The sequence below is a fragment of the Columba livia genome, chromosome 6 (assembly GCF_036013475.1).
Source record: "Columba livia isolate bColLiv1 breed racing homer chromosome 6, bColLiv1.pat.W.v2, whole genome shotgun sequence".
NCBI lineage: Eukaryota > Metazoa > Chordata > Aves > Columbiformes > Columbidae > Columba > Columba livia.
In genome coordinates, this window is record NC_088607.1 from 11,463,082 (window position 1) to 11,481,034 (window position 17,953).

General features: G+C 44.4%; 1 protein-coding gene across 4 annotated transcripts in view; it reads left to right on the forward strand.

Annotated features, from left to right (window-relative positions):
- The window catches only part of XPNPEP1 (X-prolyl aminopeptidase 1), a 32,234-nt gene extending 14,944 nt beyond the window's left edge, over positions 1–17,290 (forward strand). For all 4 annotated transcript variants that reach the window (XM_065067071.1, XM_065067074.1, XM_065067073.1 and 1 more), the window contains 13 exons: positions 781–862; positions 2,027–2,237; positions 5,804–5,893; positions 7,302–7,352; positions 8,457–8,515; positions 9,196–9,273; positions 9,783–9,854; positions 11,653–11,713; positions 12,557–12,626; positions 13,783–13,956; positions 14,836–14,912; positions 15,602–15,700; positions 16,735–17,290. In XM_065067071.1, the coding sequence (XP_064923143.1) occupies positions 781–862; positions 2,027–2,237; positions 5,804–5,893; positions 7,302–7,352; positions 8,457–8,515; positions 9,196–9,273; positions 9,783–9,854; positions 11,653–11,713; positions 12,557–12,626; positions 13,783–13,956; positions 14,836–14,912; positions 15,602–15,700; positions 16,735–16,863 (1,253 nt within the window). In that variant the 3' untranslated portion in view covers positions 16,864–17,290. The remainder of the gene's footprint in view (positions 1–780; positions 863–2,026; positions 2,238–5,803; positions 5,894–7,301; positions 7,353–8,456; positions 8,516–9,195; positions 9,274–9,782; positions 9,855–11,652; positions 11,714–12,556; positions 12,627–13,782; positions 13,957–14,835; positions 14,913–15,601; positions 15,701–16,734) is intronic.
- Positions 17,291–17,953: the final 663 nt, after the last annotated feature.

Consider the following 17,953-nt stretch of genomic DNA (forward strand, 5'->3'; position numbering starts at 1 on the left):
AACTCTATTTTTACTTTTGTGGCAGAATTTGCACAGTTCGATGAATACAGTGCTGGGTTGTGATGTAGGACATGTTTTTTTTCCCCAGCTCTCCTGCTGACTGGCCTTATTGCCTTGAGTAACTCATTTCAGCTAATTGGGTAGCCTGGGGTTTTTATTTGACCTTAAAATCAGGAGTTTGGAGATGCTGTACATCTACTTCCCCTTTTGACTTTGCCTGGAGTTATGTGGGGTAAAATCTTTGTGAAATAAACCCAAGACTATGCAGTCTGAATCTGAGCTTTGGAGGCACCCAAATGAGAGGCCTTTTTGGTGTATTTTGGTCTTGCCAATTGTGTCTTTTTCCCTCAAGTATCAAAAGAAGGATTGGAATGAAGTGATAACGTGTAACTTTGAAGTCTTCTGGCTGTTGAGAAATGAGCTTTTATTGCATTGCACAGACCAGAAAGGGCAAACGCTGTTTTTTTTGTGTGTCCTTGTCTTTCTTCCCTGTACCTGCTTTCTTCCCAGCACCTACTTTCTTCCCAGCCAGCTCCCCTTTAGAAGTTAAGCCCCTTGCCCGATGAGATTGTTTAAACTGCAGTTCTGGTGCCATCTCCTGGCAAAATCTTAGGATTGCTGGAAAAGCAGCAGGACGTGGGACAGCTGGGTGGGAGCTGGACCCGGGGCCTGCCCCTGCCATGATTCATTGCTTGACTGTGTTTTGCTGAGATTATTTTTGGCTTTCTCTGTTACAGAAGATGAACTAGGACTGTAATTCTTGGCATTCTTATTTTCCAGGGCTTTTCAACCTCCGAGGCTCTGATGTTGAGTACAATCCTGTATTTTTTGCATACGCCGTTATAGGAATGAACACAATCAGGTGCTTGTTTTCCCCTCTTCTGTCCCCAAAGATGCATTTTTCTGTGGGAGAGCTGTTCTAGCAAAGTATTTGTCTTTTCAAAATGCCTACACTCGGGTGCTTTAATGTCCCTTCTGAGCACTTTTGTCTTCAACATTAATTACTCTCCTCCTCTGGTCAGAGCTAGAGAGGCAGCCGAGAGCTCTGCTGTGTTCCACAGCACCTTGGCTGACTTGCTTCATGACCTTGGGCGTGGTGGCTGACCCCTCTGTCTGTCACCCTGAGATAACATGGATGGCCCTTGGACCCCTGAGTGAAATGTGGGTAAGAGCCAATGCTGGCCTGGACACTGGAAAACTTTTCTCTAATGCCATTGATGAGTCACTTCAAAAATGCAGGGACTGTGTAGAAAAGTTTCAGGTCTGGCTTATGACAGAAGGCTTGTTTCCTGTGACTGCCCTGTATAATGAGCCCCATCTCCAAGCTTCTAGCAGATCCATGAGGCAGAACCTGGCTGAGTGAGTACAAGCTGTATGTGGAGGCTGAGCTGAACTTTCCAATTCAGTGAAAGAACAATGTGGTACTTAGAACAACAGTAGCTTTTCCATTTTCAGATGTTACTCTTAAAAATTAAAGAATGGCCATTATTTCATAGAGTCATAGAATGTCCTGAGTTGGAAGGGACCCACAAGGATCATCTAGTCCAACTCCTGTCCCTGGATATGACAACCCCGCAGTTCACACCATGTGTCTGAGGGTGTTGTCCAGTCTCTTCTTGAACACTGTCAGGCTTGGGGCTGTGACACCTCCCTGGGGAGCCTGTTCCAGTGCTCCAGCACCCTCTGGGTGAAGAACCTTTACCTAATGTCCAGCCTAAACCTCCCCTGGCACATCATTCTGTTAATCTCTCCTGCTTGAAGTGCAGTGATGGGATGCAGGCATTTTGACTGTGTCATACAAACAAGAATGCTATCAGCTCCTTTCCTCTCAACAGGGTGATACATCTTAATTTCAGAGCAGGATTTAAGCTGTGTGAAGGCCAGTGGTTAAAGCAATATAGAACAAAGTATAGTGCATAATTAACAAACTCATTTCTCCCTGTAATGTCACCAGAATGTTTTCTCCTTCCATCCTTTACTCCAACCACAGTCAGATGTGGTCTCACCCATCTGCTCTGTTTCTCAGGCTGTTCATCGATGGTGACCGGATGATGGATCCAGTTGTCAGGGAGCACTTACAGCTCGACTCCAACCTGGAGCCTGAGTTTAAAATCCAGGTGATGCCCTATGGATCTATTCTGTCAGACCTGCAGGCTGTTGGCGCAGACCTCTCACCCAAGGAAAAAGTATGGCTCAGTGACAAAGCCAGCTATGCCCTGACCGAGGCCATTCCCAAGGTTAGTGGCCCTTGCAAGGGGAAATACTTTTCTCCTCTCTGCTCAGCATGGTCAGGAACGGTGTTACTGAGGGCAAGTGGCCACAGCTTCCCCTCTGCAAAGCATGATGCAGGCTGGAGCTTGTGTGGAAGGGATCCAGCAATGCTGAGGTATTGAGGGGTTGTTAATCCTGGGGTTGCTCTCGCTGGAACTGCCCTTCCAACTCGCTAAGCTGATTTACCTAAAGAATTGTCAGCTTAAGATAAGACAAGTACAGCGAGAGAGGGGAGGGGAGGGAGAGAGGGAGCAGGGTGAACTCGGGTCATTCTGCCCATGGCTGAAGCATCAGCCTTATGTGGACCAGCAGCAGGAGCTGGAAAGTTGTAGAGACTGAAGCAGAGAAGTTGAACAGGACTTTTGAGAGGGGACGTTGGGCTTGATCTGAGTGTCTGAAGATAGTTCCCCTTATTTATCATATTTCAGTGGCTCAAGGATGTCAGGCAATATGTGACATCTGGTACCAAAGACAGGAGGGACAGGGTGACACAGTTGTTGCAGCAGGGAACCTTGTGAGGACACAGATAACCTGCAGGCACTGGTTACCCATGCAGTGAGTTTATCTGCTGAAGGACAGCTGTAGCATCAGAGTAATTTCTGTGCAGCTGTACTTGATATATCTTACTCTCATACTTGAACTTGTCTGGCTGTGAGTCCTGAAGTCCACTTAGTATTCCAATAGTCATAAAGGAGATACTTGGGGAAGGACACAGCAGCAACTACAGACCTCTTTTGTGCATCTCTCGTTAGCTAGAGATCACGTTCTCTGGAATACCATCCAATTTACAGAGATATCTAACACCTACCAGATACAGTGAGTAAATATGGTTGGGAGTCAAGGACCAGTGGGTGTTCCCAGGTGTTGCTGTGGAAGATCAGACCTGCTGAACAGAATTTGTCCTTGTGCTGGGTTACTAAACTGTCCACGCTTCCTGCCTGAGAATCGCAGGGCTCAGATGAAGGAGTTGCAGAAGGAAGAAGTGAATTGTAAAAAGTGTTTGGCTGTAAGTCTGCATTCACTCACCATCAGGTTTCTGCCTCCACTGGGCAAGCAGATACCTCCTGTTGCATGTACTGCATGGTTGTGCTGCAGGTGTGCATATGATACAGCTGTACCCCTGAGCACAGAGCTAACTCATGGGGCCTAAAGGCTTTTTTCTGTATACAGGAATTTCAAGAGTGGTCTCAGCTTTTGTGTCTTCCAAAAGACAACATCCCAAGAGCTGGGTGTTTTTGTGTATCCCCAGGCTGCCACAGTTTGATACCAGCACAAATCTAAGCTTAAACTCTCCAGCTCTCATGGCCAAAATAGCAGGAACCATGCGTTATTTTTCTGCAGTGATGACATTCACTTATGCGCCTTAATAGCTTCATTGCACTTGATGCATCAGGACAGATGGTACAACTGAACAGGGCTGGAAAGTTTTGTCGCTTTCAACGTATCCCTTTACTACAGGATGTGGGTCTCTGTGCCTTTGCACTGACTTGAGGGAAATGTGCAGTTTGCCTTGTGTGGGTTTATTTTGTTTTAAAAACCAACAAGACATGCACATGAGCAAGCTAGAGAGTGCCCCCCAGGCTCAGGGTTAAATCTCCTGACACTGTCAGTCCATTTCTAGGTCCAAATGGCCTCTTGATACAGAATACATTTTTTGCACTCTTTTTTGTTCAGGGTAGCAGAAAGCCTAGAGTCTATGGAGCATTCAGGATAAATTGTGGTGGCTCCTTTGACTTCAGAGTAAAATACTCCTTGCTCTGGTTGGAGTCAGTGAACTAAGCCGAGTTTATATAAATTGCTGTAGGTGATTACACAGAGCATCCATATGGAGTAGTACAGCAGGTCTGGTCTAGATTAAGGAACATAATGAGTTGTAGTTACATTATTTACCCCTTTAGCATTGGAAGTTTTGGCTGATACTGAGTCACTACAGTGCTACCTGCTCTGTATGCAACAGGAGAGTCCCTGCCTCAAGGAGCTCTGTGCAATAGAAAGCAGGAGAGGACAGACTGAAATGTTGTTGTTAAAAACCACTTAAGAATCACTGAAAGAGCCAAAGGTTTTGCAGTTCCTCACACTGGCCATTTTTCTCCAGCTCTACACCACTTTACACCAGCTGAGCAACTGGCCTGGGGTGCTTTGAAGAACCCCAGTGCTGGAAGTCCATTTACTGTCTGTCTCCCTCAAAGCCAAATATTGACACTGGCAAAAATCCAGTCCATTATTAAACACAGATCTGCAAACCCTTTATAGATTTGCCTACAGCTGCATGTAAATATGCTTTTCACAGAAGAATAATAGAAGCTACCAGTATCTGTAAAAGGCAAGCCTATCTATAAATCTGACTGTTGAGAAGTTTTATCCTGACTCTGATAAAAGGACTTTCCTGACTTTCTTCTGGCTTCTTCAGTACTTTAGTTTCTGCATAATGTAGTGTAATTGTATTGCTATATTTAAGAATTTGGAAACTGTAAGACTGTAGGATTTGGGTGAAATTTGCCTTTGCTGAGAGCCTGCCAGGCCTTTCCCATGAATTTGAGTGGTTATTTGTATGCTAGTGCACTGAGAACAGGGAATCAACACATTCCTTAGGTTATGCCTGTGTAGGTGCTCATCCCATCTCCTGATATATAATGGTGTAGAGCAGAGGACTGCAGGGCAAAAGACCGGTTTTGTTCCTTCTTCTGATGCCAAGTGTGACGATGCTTGGGCAAGTCACCTCAGTTGGTGAATTTCTGAAGATGTGCTCAGAACCAGCCAAGCATTCTGGCTAATCTAAGGACCATCTGATGCTTGGGGAAGTGCACAGCTGCAAGGGATCAGTTACTAGTTATTAATGCAGGGCCACCCTGTCCAGGCACAGGAAAACTTTGCCTCTAACAGGTGATGTAAGCTCCTTTCAGAAGTGAAGAGCATATAAAGCTCAGCTTTGCAAAGGCCTTTCATATTTTTGGGGGTCTTGATGTGTTTGTCAGAGCTGCTGATCATCAGAAGCGGTGATGCTCAGTGCCGGAGGAGCCACAGCCTTGAGGGTCCCACCAGGTTCAGCTTCAGTGCTCGGTACCTGGGCTAGTACCCTTTGCTCCCTGCTGCTTGAGGGTGACAGTCAAGTAACAAGTCAAGGTACTTTTTAGGTCTGTTTGCACAGCCTAAGTTCCACCTTAGTCCCTGGGACTGGTGTTTCTCATTGTCTGTTTCTGGGCCTTTAATGTACATTAGCAACAGGAAAACCATTTGGGCTCAGACATTGAAATATGTGATATTTAGGATATCCAAATCTTCACCCTGCTTCATGACAAGCTGTTGACCCTTTTGTTCCCTGGATTTCCCTGTGGCTGTTCTTCCTTCAGTTAGGGACCGTTTCTTCTCTTTATTCCCCAGCGCACTTAGCTGACTACTGGCAACCAGTGTCTCAGCGCTGAAGGTTGAGAGAGACTGCCGAAGTACAAATTGTGGCCAGGCTTGAGTTATTAAACCTGTAGGATTATGTAGTCTGACTGATCCACAAGTAATCCCTGTCCTTCTGCTGCAGGCTTACCAGTACCTCACCCCATATACTCCCATCTGTATTGCAAAAGCTGTGAAGAATGCATCGGAAACAGAAGGCATGAGAAGAGCACATGTAAGTGAAGCCTTGAGATCCTTCTTGTGCATGGCAAGAGGTTTGCTTTACGAATGGGGAAAGAAAATACATTTTCCTTTCGGTTTTAGTGTTTTAGATTAAAAAGCAAAGAAGAATTTGGATGACAGGATAAAAATGTTTTTTTTTTTGTCAGACATCTACTGCTGTTGTAGCAGGATTTTTTGCTTGTTTAGCATTCTCTTGGAGTGAAGAACAACATTTGTAATAGTATGAGAAACCAACCTTGCTCTGTTGGAAGACCATGCAGACTTGAGAAGTGTTGTTTAGAGTATGAGCCCTCAAAAGGATGTTCATTGCCCCTTGCTAGTTCTGTTGTCTTTCTCAGTGGAGTCTTCCAATTGTTATCACTTGAATAAACACAAACTAAAGAACACAGAGCAATTATTTGACACATGGTGCAAAACACAGGCCAAGATGTTCAGAAGCAGCCAGTGTCCTCAGAGCACTCTAGTTTTGTGTCATCATCCTCACACTCTGGAAATGAGGCTGATTTCCCTGGTGTTTTCAAGCAAAGAAGCTGCCTGTGAAACAGGTTCATGGTGGGGCTTAAATTTTCTCTGTTTATTTCATGTTGATTTTCAGGCAGCAGTTTTCACAACAGGAGAAATGAGCCACTAAAAGCAGGGCTGGCAATTCTGGACTCATCCCATATTTTCCGCTAGCTTCTGGGGAACTGCTACTTTCTATTTCAATGCTTTTCTTTCCCTGTTAATTAAGGGGAAGTAAAAATACTTGTACTGAGCAGAGACACTTTGTCACCGGCCACCTGAAGACAAAATTGTGGCTTGTTCGTGTACATTTGTCTCCTGCTTCTTGCCCCCCTGTGTGCTTCAAGCATGTTGAAAAAAGGAAGAAAAATGGGGTTCATCAGGCAGAAGAGAAGCCAGAAGCTGCGTGACAGTGAGTGTCTGGTGCCCTTGTGCCCACAGGGCACGTTCCCCTGTCTTGTCACCAGATGTGTTGTGTGGTTACCTTCCACAATCTGAAATGCAAGATCTTGTGTGTTCAAGCAAAAGAGACTTGAGAGACATGTGTGAGGTAAAGCCAGTGCTTGCTGAATACTTGGTAATTCTTCACAGGATACTTCCCAGCCCTAAACCTTTGTTAACGTTTATTTCATTGTCCTGATAAATTACCAGTGCTTGTATTAATTACAGGATGCAGAACCTGGAAAGACCTCTTAGATCATCTCTTAGTTTGCGTTTCTGAAATTTGCAAGTCGAACTCTTGACTGAAAACATGCAGGTCGAATTTGATGATCTTGAGGGTCTCTTCCAACCAGGATGATTGTATGAAATGATTCTTTTGCATCAAAAACTGTTTGTACTGAGGATTGATAATTCTTTGTTCTTCTCAATTCCCTTTTCTTTTGCATATTTTAACATAGATTAAAGATGCTGTTGCCCTGTGTGAGCTCTTTAACTGGCTGGAGAAAGAGGTAGCATATTATTTTTTTTTAATGTGGAGATTTTATTGCTATGTAAAATTCTTCAATAACATAAACTTTTTGATAGGCTTTATAGGGCCTTTGCTGAAAGTGGGGAAACGTTTGGGGTTTTATCTGTATTTTGTGAGGGATTTCAATCATGCCTTCACCCAAGGCTGAATGATTTTTATTCTTTTTTTTTAAAACATTGTCCCACCAATTTTACACAGACCAAAGGCAGAGCAGGTGAGAAACAACCTGAACACGGCTAATGTATTGTTAGTACTGTCTTGTGCTGGGGTGCTAATGTAAATGATGAAATAATATCCAGTTTGGTGCAATACTTTGGAATTATTCTCATGATAATCGATGTTGTCTGGCAGTATGGACAGATTTGGCATTTGTGAACAGAGAGAGGCATTCATGCCCACATACATATACACAGTGAAGGCGTCAAGTGCCAGGTGTTCCATGGCAACCTGTTAAGCTGTGCTCCTGTGCTACTGCATGTCTGAGTCCATTGACTTTACCTATGGAGGTGGCTTGATGACTTCCAGAAGGTACTTTTTTACATGTCTGAGTACCTCACTCAGTCTGCCTTGGGGGTTATGAAACGTGGCTCTTGCTTCTCTTTGCCTGCTCTCCAGAACTGGAGAAGTTGTGTCACAGGTTTCAGTTTATCAAATGCCTAAAATAAAATTTAGCTTCCTTTGTTTTTCCTGCAACTGCTTCCATTTCCGATTTAAAAGTGTAGAAGTTCTGCTAATACCATGGTCTGTTGGAGAGAACTGTGTAAGCTTAGTGTAACCTGTCTATGGAGAGATGTTGCCTTGTGAGATGTTACCTCTGTACATATCTCAGTGAAGATAATGCTGCACTAACTGCTCCCTAGTCAGGGTTCAGCAATCCTGCTGTGACCATCTCTGCTTCCTGCTTCGCACATACCCTGCACAATATTGCTGGGATTGTGTTTGTCATTACTGAGGAATGGGGACAGGAACCTGGAAAGAGGTGACTTTGGGAGTGTTTCATAATATACAGACAAGGCCCAGTGCTTAAGCATAGAGTATTTTCTTTGCTTGGGGTACTAATTCAACCTATGTCTTTGTCCACCAGGTTCCAAAGGGAACAGTAACAGAAATAATTGCTGCAGACAAAGCAGAGGAGTTTCGCAGGTAAAAAGTCAATCCCCTGTGAGGGTGTTTTCTGGGTGGTGTTTTTATCCTTTGTTTTTATTTTATTCTTTAGAAATCCAGCTCACTCGCAGATATATTTTACCTGAGGACAATCCATTGCCACAGGATTTCTTTGAACACTTGAAAGAGTTGGGGAAGAATTGGGTCTCTTGGGAGATACAAGTCCCAGCCCACTGGATCCTATCTGCTTTCCTTTTGAGATAGCAATGAGGAGTGCCACAGGTTAGGATGCTTAAATATGAGACAGTTGTTTTCTTACCACAGAGGAGTTGATGTAAGAGTAAGATTTCCTCCTCTTCTGATGGAGAATGAGCACCGTTTGTATTGAGAGATACTCCCATGTGTACATCAACAGGACCTCTAAAAACGTCTTGGAGTAAATAAGTAATAAAGAAGTTGTTCAGGACATCTCTTCCGTGAGTGGTCTGGGTGGTGAATTATCTGCTTGTAAGGAAAGAGTAGATATGGAAAGCAGGTTTCCACATGGCTGGGAGGATAGGAATTCGATCTGTACACTTCTTCTACCTGAGTGTGCTTGCCCAGATGTCTTTCAAGGCTAAGGGGGAGGCTGAGGTGATGTGAAACTGAGGATGGGGCACTCCAGGTGCCTGGTGTGCTCCTCTCCCTCACACTGTAGTGATCACAATCTTTTCTTTCAGTCAACAGAAAGACTTCGTTGAATTGAGTTTTGCTACCATATCAAGCACAGGTCCAAATGGAGCCATCATTCACTACAAGTAAGAGAGACATAGCTTCTCGTTTCATCTTTCTGCAGACATAGTCGGAATGAGCTGTCTAGCTTCTATGTGGAGTCACAACAGAGTACTCCAGGGAGATGCAGTCACCGTTGATTGCCGTCTTTATTTCACTAGAGCGTCCACACTTACTGAAGAAAGATCTCTCCCTGCTGGCAGCATGCTGACCTGCTTGGGGGCCATAGAAAAGGGCTATTTTGGGGGCAGAAGTCTGGGGAGGATGAGTATGAAGTGCAGACTGTTCCGAAATATGTCCAGGAACAGATGTTGAGGGTTTTGCTGGAAGCAACAAAGCTATTCTCTGTACTATAGTGCTATTTACTGTAGACAAATACACTCCTCAGTATGATCCCTGGCTCAGTGTGTGTGGGTTTTCCATCACTGCCAGAGCCGACACATCCAAGCTTGCACTTAATATGGTTTCTGGATGGCAGACGTGGGCTGGAGACCTTAAAACTATGGAACAAAAGACTTTGTGTTTAACTGAACAGGCCAGTTCCTGAGACCAACAGAACGCTGTCTGTCAACGAGATCTACCTCCTGGACTCAGGAGCACAGTACAAGTGAGTGCAAAGAATGGTGCTGAACCACTTCGTCTTCTGCTCCCAGTGACAACCTGCAGGGTCAGCTCACAGGTCCTCTGACAGGCACAGCAACGTGTAGTTTTGAGCACAGTGCTGTTTCACAGAGTCTGCTCCTTGTATCTGCTCTGGAGGGAGTTTGTGGGATTCTGAATATTGCCAAGTGCGTCAGTCAATGGGTGACTGATCTGTGACAGGAGGCCCTGAGCTGGGCTCAGGACAGCAGATCAGGGCTGCTGACAAGCCTTGGCTGTGGTGGGGGATGAGATCTAAAAATGCAATTCCCGTCTGAGTCCGATTACCAGTGCGAGGGTAGCTGTGCTCTAGCTGGTGGTGCATGCTTCTGCTGTGGCTCTGCTCACCTGGCGCATAACAGCTGCAGGGGACAGGGAGCAGGCCTGACTGCCCTGGTTTAGCCTGGACTGCCTACACAGCAGCCTGCACAGCCAAATGAGACACCTGCCCTGCCAGCATCTGTCCTGTGGGCAGATTTGACTGATGTTAAGGTCAGAGCAAAGTGGGGGAAAGGAGCAGGACAGCCCTGCCTTCTGGTGTTCTCTGCCTTTTCAGAGAGAGACTCAGAGGCAGGATTTCTCATCCCAGTGCCTACTTGGGTCTCAGGTGTGTTTTTGGGAAGGTGTCTTGTCTGTTGACTCACTCGTTGCTGTTTTGATGGTGCCATTCAATGGCCTTAGTCTTTGCAGCTGTTTACTGTGGAACTCTTGACTCCATGGAAAATGAAAGAAGTGGTGGTTTTAACCAGTGTAAATAGATGAGGAGTGGCTTGTTCAGACAGATGCAGGACAGGCCTGGCTGCTTCTTTGAGTTGAGCTCTGTCTTTAGAGCTATGCCTTTTTGTTATGTCAGTCAGGAAGAGCTTTGAAAAGAACCCCATACAGACATCCTTTGATAAGACTTTTACAAGGAGATCTTTTTTTCTTCCCCTCTGATTGCCTAATTAACGATTTCCTTAGTGCCACTATGAAAAGCAGCCCTTTGAATACAATGTAAGCTGGACATCAGTGGCACTTACCACAGCATTGTGACAGGGGCGCTCTGCTTGCCCCTGCTGAGAAGTGAAACCACGAGTTCTTTGTGGCCATGGCCTGTGTGTGCTGGGGAAAAGTGTGGGCACAGGAGTGAGTGTTTCAAAGGGAACTCATTATTTCAAGAGCCTCTGTGTTTTTGACAGCAGGCTCAAAATTATATTTGTAGAAGGAGCTTAGAGCCAGTTTCTGACATCTCAGACTAACCTGTATCCAAATGCTGGATAACTTCTAGAAATCTTAGCACAAGACATTCTGAGGATGAAAGAGATACTGTGCTCCCTTACGCTTCCGTTTCCTGAGTTGGTAGCTGTCATTTGTACGTAACTATGCATTTTGAAGCTGCTAATGAGTCATCTTCCATACAAACAGTCTAAATTTGGCCTTCTCTGTTCTGTTCTCAACGGGCAGGTACCAGTTGCTAAACCTCAAATTAGCATCATTTTTATGAGCGGTTTAGATTCTAATTTACAAAGAGCTTTGGGATGCTTATGAATGAAAGATAACATTTTGAATTGTAAATCATTATTGCTACATCTGGGACATGTGTTTAGGAATGCTTGAGACTAGGAACTGTTACATCATCAATCTTGTGAAACACAGAGCAGATGACTTTGCCAGTTTAGGAGTTTGCTTGTTTTGCTGCAGTGTGACTGGGTTTTCTGTGCATTCTCACTTCGATCTTTCTTTTTACCCTATCTCTTTGTTTCCTGCATCTTTGTTTGCCTCTGAAGAGATGGTACAACAGATGTGACCAGGACAATGCATTTTGGCACACCATCAGCCTATGAGAAGGTGAGTTGGCATCTCACTGTGGTTTGCAATCTGACCCTTATTATTAGAGCTACTTAAACAAATTACTATATGCCCTATCGCTATATAGGCAAAGCACTCTATCAAGTGTCATTTATTTAATAATATGTGACAGCATTTTGATAAATGCTGAAAAGGAGGCTGTCAGACTTCAGACTTCTGAAATACAAACTAAGTGATTTAGAGAATGACAACTTTCTATCTTAAAATGCACACCTCTCATCTGCAAAGTGACATGTTTCCTCTAAGAAGTAATAAAATCAGTGGGCTGAGAAGGACCATTACTGGCTTGTCCAACATGGGATTTAGGGGGGTTTAATTTAGTGCAAAGCTCAGTGTCTAATGCAAGGCTGCAGCAGTGGTTTGTGTCTAGTGTACCATATCAAAAACGAGTCTCAGACTTATCTGAGAAGGTCCATGTTGGAAATTCAGCAATGTAATTTCGTTTTTTTTAAATTTCCTCTTTAATTAAAACTAATTTCTTAATTATGGTTTGCTCAGTGATGAAAATATGCTGTAGGGTATGCTCAGGAAGTAAAACTACAGCCATGAAGAAAATCAGTCATGTAGGTCAGGTGAATCCTGCGCTAAGTCTGCAGTCTGAGTTAGTGACACGGTCTCCATAATTAGCAGAGGAAGATCTTCAGAGTAATTTAAACTCTTTCTGCTCATGGTTTCCTTTGGCATTGCCAGCCGTACGAGAGCATGAGCAAGTCTTTCCAGATCCTCTGCAATTTGCTACAAGATGCAGTCTTTCTTTCCATTCCTGGGAAAGACAAAATTTTGCCTCTTCCTGTCTACTTATGGCACACATTTTTTTGACAGGAATGCTTCACCTATGTCCTGAAGGGACATATAGCTGTGAGCGCAGCCATCTTCCCAAATGGAACCAAAGGTGGGTTGGTGAGTTGGAGTGTTTTGACCACAGCAGTAACCTCTGAAGAACCATTAAGTGGTCTGAAAGCAACTTTATGGTTGACAGGTCCAGATGTGTTAGGCAGATGTTGATGTAACTGTGTCTGTTTCCATCATAACATTTTGGGTTACTGATTTTGGGTTACTGATGCCCTCTCTCTTGGCATCAACCAATGCTGAAAATTCTCAGGGGGGAAGTCTGAAGAGTGTTCAAAGTGCTCTGGTTCTAATACATCTGTGACCTTTCTGTGCTCAGAGGTTGTCTTTATGCTTTACTCATGGCCCTGTCGAAGTGAGAGGTCACTTTCTAGCTTCAAAAGGACTTGTTATTTCTCTTCCAGTTAATGTGAAATCTCTTTTATCAGTGAGCAGCATGGGAAGATGACACACAAAGGAGCTGTTTTGATTTTGTGCAGGAAAAGCTGTGGCATACATTCACACCTGGTGAATTTGTTCCAGAGCTGTTTTCTCCCTGATCAGACACCTTTCACAAAGATGCCTCTTTTTAGAATTTTCTGCAGTTCACGTTCTTGGGTAGGTGAGGGAGAAGCAGCTGTGTAGTGGTATGAGAAACCTCAACTGAAATTGGAACGTGTCTGAACTTGGACATATGGGCTTGGTGTTCACAGAGATTCTCTGTGTTCTGGTTGAAACAATCTGAAATGTCTGGACATTTAGGCAAGGGAAGTCTGGCTGGTTAGTTCATCATATACAATTGGCAGATGTTATACTTTGAGTTCACTTAGTGTAGCTAGCTTTAAGAAAGGTACTGAATTCTCTGGGGGACATTTAACCACTAGATTCTTTCCTGAAAAGCCCAGTGGAGCAAGGAGCAGTGCAATGTTTGTGCTACAGACCTTCTTCTGAAGAGCTGTGTAACAGGAGAGAGAGAGGGGTTCTTTAGTTGAGAAAGGGCTTGACTTGCCAAATCTGTCCTGTAACTTCTAACAATCCAATGACTTGCTTTCTTTGGTTGGTGGTGGGTGGGTTTTTTTTGAGGGGGTGGAGTTGGGTTTTGTTGCATTGGTTGGGTTTTTTTGCATGTTTTCCAGGTTGTAGCCTTCAGTGTGATTTTCAGTGTCTCTGAGGGAACCTGACTTGATCAAATTCTCTCTCGGTGTCTGTTTCTTCTGCAGGTCACCTTCTAGATTCCTTTGCCCGCTCTGCCTTGTGGGACTGTGGTTTGGATTACCTGCATGGGACAGGACATGGAGTTGGCTCTTTCCTAAATGTACATGAGGGTCCTTGCGGCATTAGCTACAAAACCTTTGCAGACGAGCCCTTGGAGGCTGGCATGATTGTCTCTGATGGTATTTGGCATTGATGATTCTCTCTGGCTATTGGGGAAGGGACAAAGCTCTTTAAGATGCAGAGGCAATAAATCTGACAATAGTTTAAAGGAAAGGTTGGATCATCAGCTCTGGTCCTGCCTCCTCAGTTTCTTATTTTAATTGTCATTTAAGCTCCCTAGGTAAAGACCCTAATTTTAGCTCTTTCACCTTCACAAAGCATCTCTGCAGTTGGGTGCTGCAGGTCTGCTTCCTGCTCTTTACAGCGCAAACCTCAGCAGAGCTGTGCTGCTGACCAGCCCGGTTCTGGCACGCTGCCTCCCATTCTGCAGTGGAAGAGCCGGCTGCGGTGCAAGGTGGACACCAGGCTTTCAGAAGCTAATCCTGTCTTTGCTATGGGTTATTTGAGGCAGCTGTTAAATCTTTACATGCCTTATTCTTCCAGTAGCAAATTAACAGCTTGCTGGGGTTTGCTGAGAGACTTGCATTCCTTCAGGGCTGAAAAGTCCTCTCAGGGAGTCAGAGGAGCACTCTCTAAATAAGTGTTTTGTGGAAGGGGTTACCCACTTGCCTTTCATAAAGACATGAATATTTTCAGAGTTTCTGGTATTTGGAATACGCAAACTCTGTGCTCGCTCTTGACTTGCAAAGAGACTCTCTGAGCTCTAGGGCTGTCTGTCTTGTTTCTCCTCTCTTTGAGAGCTTTTGCTGTCACCTTGCTTGGGGCTTCTGTGCAGATTAAGTAGAGTCAGAAACTTGTTTGCCTCTGTGGATGCTGGATGTCAAGATTGCTTAGTGACTTCAGTGGACTAAAGCCATGCAGGGGAAGTTTGGCTGTAGGGAGTAAGTATTTGCACAGTGCAGCTATGTGGCTTAGTTAATTACTGTCTGTTTCTGCAGAGCCTGGGTATTATGAAGATGGGTCCTTTGGCATCCGAATAGAAAATGTCGTCCTCGTGATCCCTGCTGAAACAAAGGTGAATGACCTGTTCAAGATGCACCTTTCTTCATGACTCACTGGTTGTAAAACTTAAAGGACTGGAACTTGAGGTGGGACCATGCTGCAGACAGTTGAATCCTACTCGAGACTCCTGGTCTCCAAAACCTCACTTTGGTGAAGACTGATTCTAGGTCTCCCTTGCTAATGGGGGTTTTGCTTCTGCATAGTTTCCATAGGTTGAAATGTGTATGTGAGAGTTGTTTTAAAATGTTTTCTGTCTGGATGTCAAGACCAGAAGCATGTTTATTCAGCCCCTGAAGAGTCATTGCTGTAGGGTTGGTTGATCTTCTCAAGTCAGGATTTTCTTCTCTGATAGAGTCCTCAGTGGCAGTAGAAACAAAGCTACAGACAGATTTTGACATAATTGCCAGTCTGGTGGGGTTATGCTTTTAGACATGCCAAACTGAAATATCTAACTGTATAGTCATCAAGCTGAGTCCAGTACAACTGTGACCTGGGACATGGCCTTTAAAAAATGACCACTGAAATAAGTAACTAAGGTTTATACTGAGATTCTTTGAGCTGTAACAAATCTGTTATTGTAAGTTCCTGCACTTTCATCTGAATGTTACATGGGTTGTTCTGTAGTGATGACATGAACTGAGGAGCGTGATATGGCTAGAGCTGTTTCTCATATTTACAACTCTGTTTGTCTTTCTGCCGTAGTACAATTTCAAAAACAGAGGGAGCCTGACTTTTGAACCCTTAACCCTGGTTCCAATTCAGACAAAAATGATTGATGTTAATTTGCTGACACAGAAAGAGGTAAGTGAAACAGTAGATTTGCATTGCTTTCTTTGCACTAGAACCAGCTTGTTCTGTTTTGTTTACAAGAACCACTGGCCTCTGTTCCATTTCCTAGATCCAGAGAGAAACTTGGAGCAATATGACTTTTTAGACTTGATCCAGCTTTGAATAGGAGGGTGGACTAGATGAGTTCTCCAGAGGTCCTTCCAATCTAAATTATTCTATAATGCAGTGAGGACCCCTCTGATTATGTTATTTTGGCAGTTTCCTTGATACGATATTTGCTGCTATGATCTCCCTTTTCCTACTCCTGCCTTAATTCACTTCTGCCGGACTCCCATGCTGTCTCCCCTGAGACTTACACTAATGATTGTCCCACGTTGTTGTCTGTGTCTACTCGTGACCACCCTCATTCACCCGCACCACGTTCTGCAGTACGTACGGACTCCGAGCAGACATCAGTGACACCTGCTCGGCAGCATTTATTTCCTGAATAGCTTCACACTCTAAACTTTCTGCTTAGATCTCCCACTACCTTCACGATGATTTGTTTCATCCTGTGTTTTTACCATACTCTTTATTTTGCCTCACCCCATCCTTCTTTTTCGAATTATAATCCTATTTGCATTTCCTTTTTCTGAGGAGGACTGTGAAGTGTACTAAGGTCTGCTGTTCAGATCAATAGGGTGACCTTGTGTCTCAGGACTGCGTTGTTCAGTTACAAGTTTGCAAAGTGATTTACTAGACTGTGCCAAAGCAGCTATTCTGACATGTTGGAAGCAGTGATTTGCAGAGGCTTTAAATACTTGTCAGCTGAACCGAACCTTGGTTCCTCTGAAAATCAGTGGCAAATTGCTTCAGTTCCTACCCTCATCAAATTTACAAGTCACTTTCATGCAGTAGAGGTCTGTCTCTTTGGGACATCCCATCCCAGACTAGCAGCTCAATCCCAAGGAGCACAAGGGCCTACACGCCTTTGGCTGTAGAAAACTTGTGAGGGCACCAACTTTTCTGCATTTATACTGAATGTCCTACCCTCTCCTTTTCTCTAGTGTGACTGGGTGAACAACTACCATCAGAAGTGCAGGGAAGTGATCGGAGCAGAACTGGAGAGGCAAGGCCGGCATGAAGCTCTTCGGTGGCTCATCCGGGAGACGGAGCCTCTCGCCAGAGTTCAGTAGTGCCGCAGTTGTCTGTGGTGTGTTGACCATCAGGACTGCTCGGTGTCGTCATCATCTACGTCTTCGTGGCCCTTGACACCACTGGGAGAAGGTTCTTCAATAAACCTTTGGAAATCAAGAGAGGATTTCATGTAGTGTTTCTCTCCCCGCAACATGTGTGAGTGATGTGGGGGCAAGGAGGGTTACTGTCCGAAGAATTTTGTTTTGGGGGGGAGGAGGGGTTGAGAATAGAAAGCAAACAAATAAGCATGTTGCCTTTGAAACAGGGATCTTCTTAAAATAATGGTTCTAAGAGACAATACTGGAATATTTTATACTGCCTGGTTTTTCACTGTGAAAACTCAGTATTTTTGCATACTTGGGTTCCAGTTGCTAAGATGCTACCCACACAGCAGGACTGATGACTGAATAAAGGACTCCAATCTGCTGTTTGCTTTGTCTGCCTTCTCTTGCAGTCCATGATGTGTTGAAGGGCAAGAACCAGATAACTCCACCTTTATGTGTGCTTCCAGCTCAGGCAGTGAGGAAATATGTGTAGGGCTTTCTCGTGCTAGGCACTGGGCAGATGTTACGGTACGGTCTGGCAGGAGCAGGCAGTGCTGCCTGTGCTCTGTGACAGATGGTGGAAGGGACGTGGTGACACTCAGCAGAAGTTTATGTGTGCAAAATACCCAGGCCAGTTCTTCTGTCGATTGTTATGACTCACTGAGTACTTGTATAACCCTTGGCAGTGCAGGATGCGTGGGCAGTATCATGGAATTACAGCTCTTCCTGGACACAAAGCGATTATTAAGTTAAAAAAATAAGAAATAATGTATACAATGGACAAAAGAAGGCCTCTGCAATTTCAGTTGAAAATCAGCCTGCCCTTAACGACGAGGAACTGTGCTCTGGATTGCTGGGCAGTGCACAAAGGCATCTAGTGGTCAAATGAGTAGCTACAAGTTCGACAGAGGCAGGGGGGACTTCTCTGCGGGTTTCTGACAATCACCGTGTGCAGGTGCATCAAAGCATTGTCCATAATGATATGTGATGGGGTAGGCGTATTTTTGCTAAAAGAAGCAGTCATTCCTAACATTTATACTGGAAG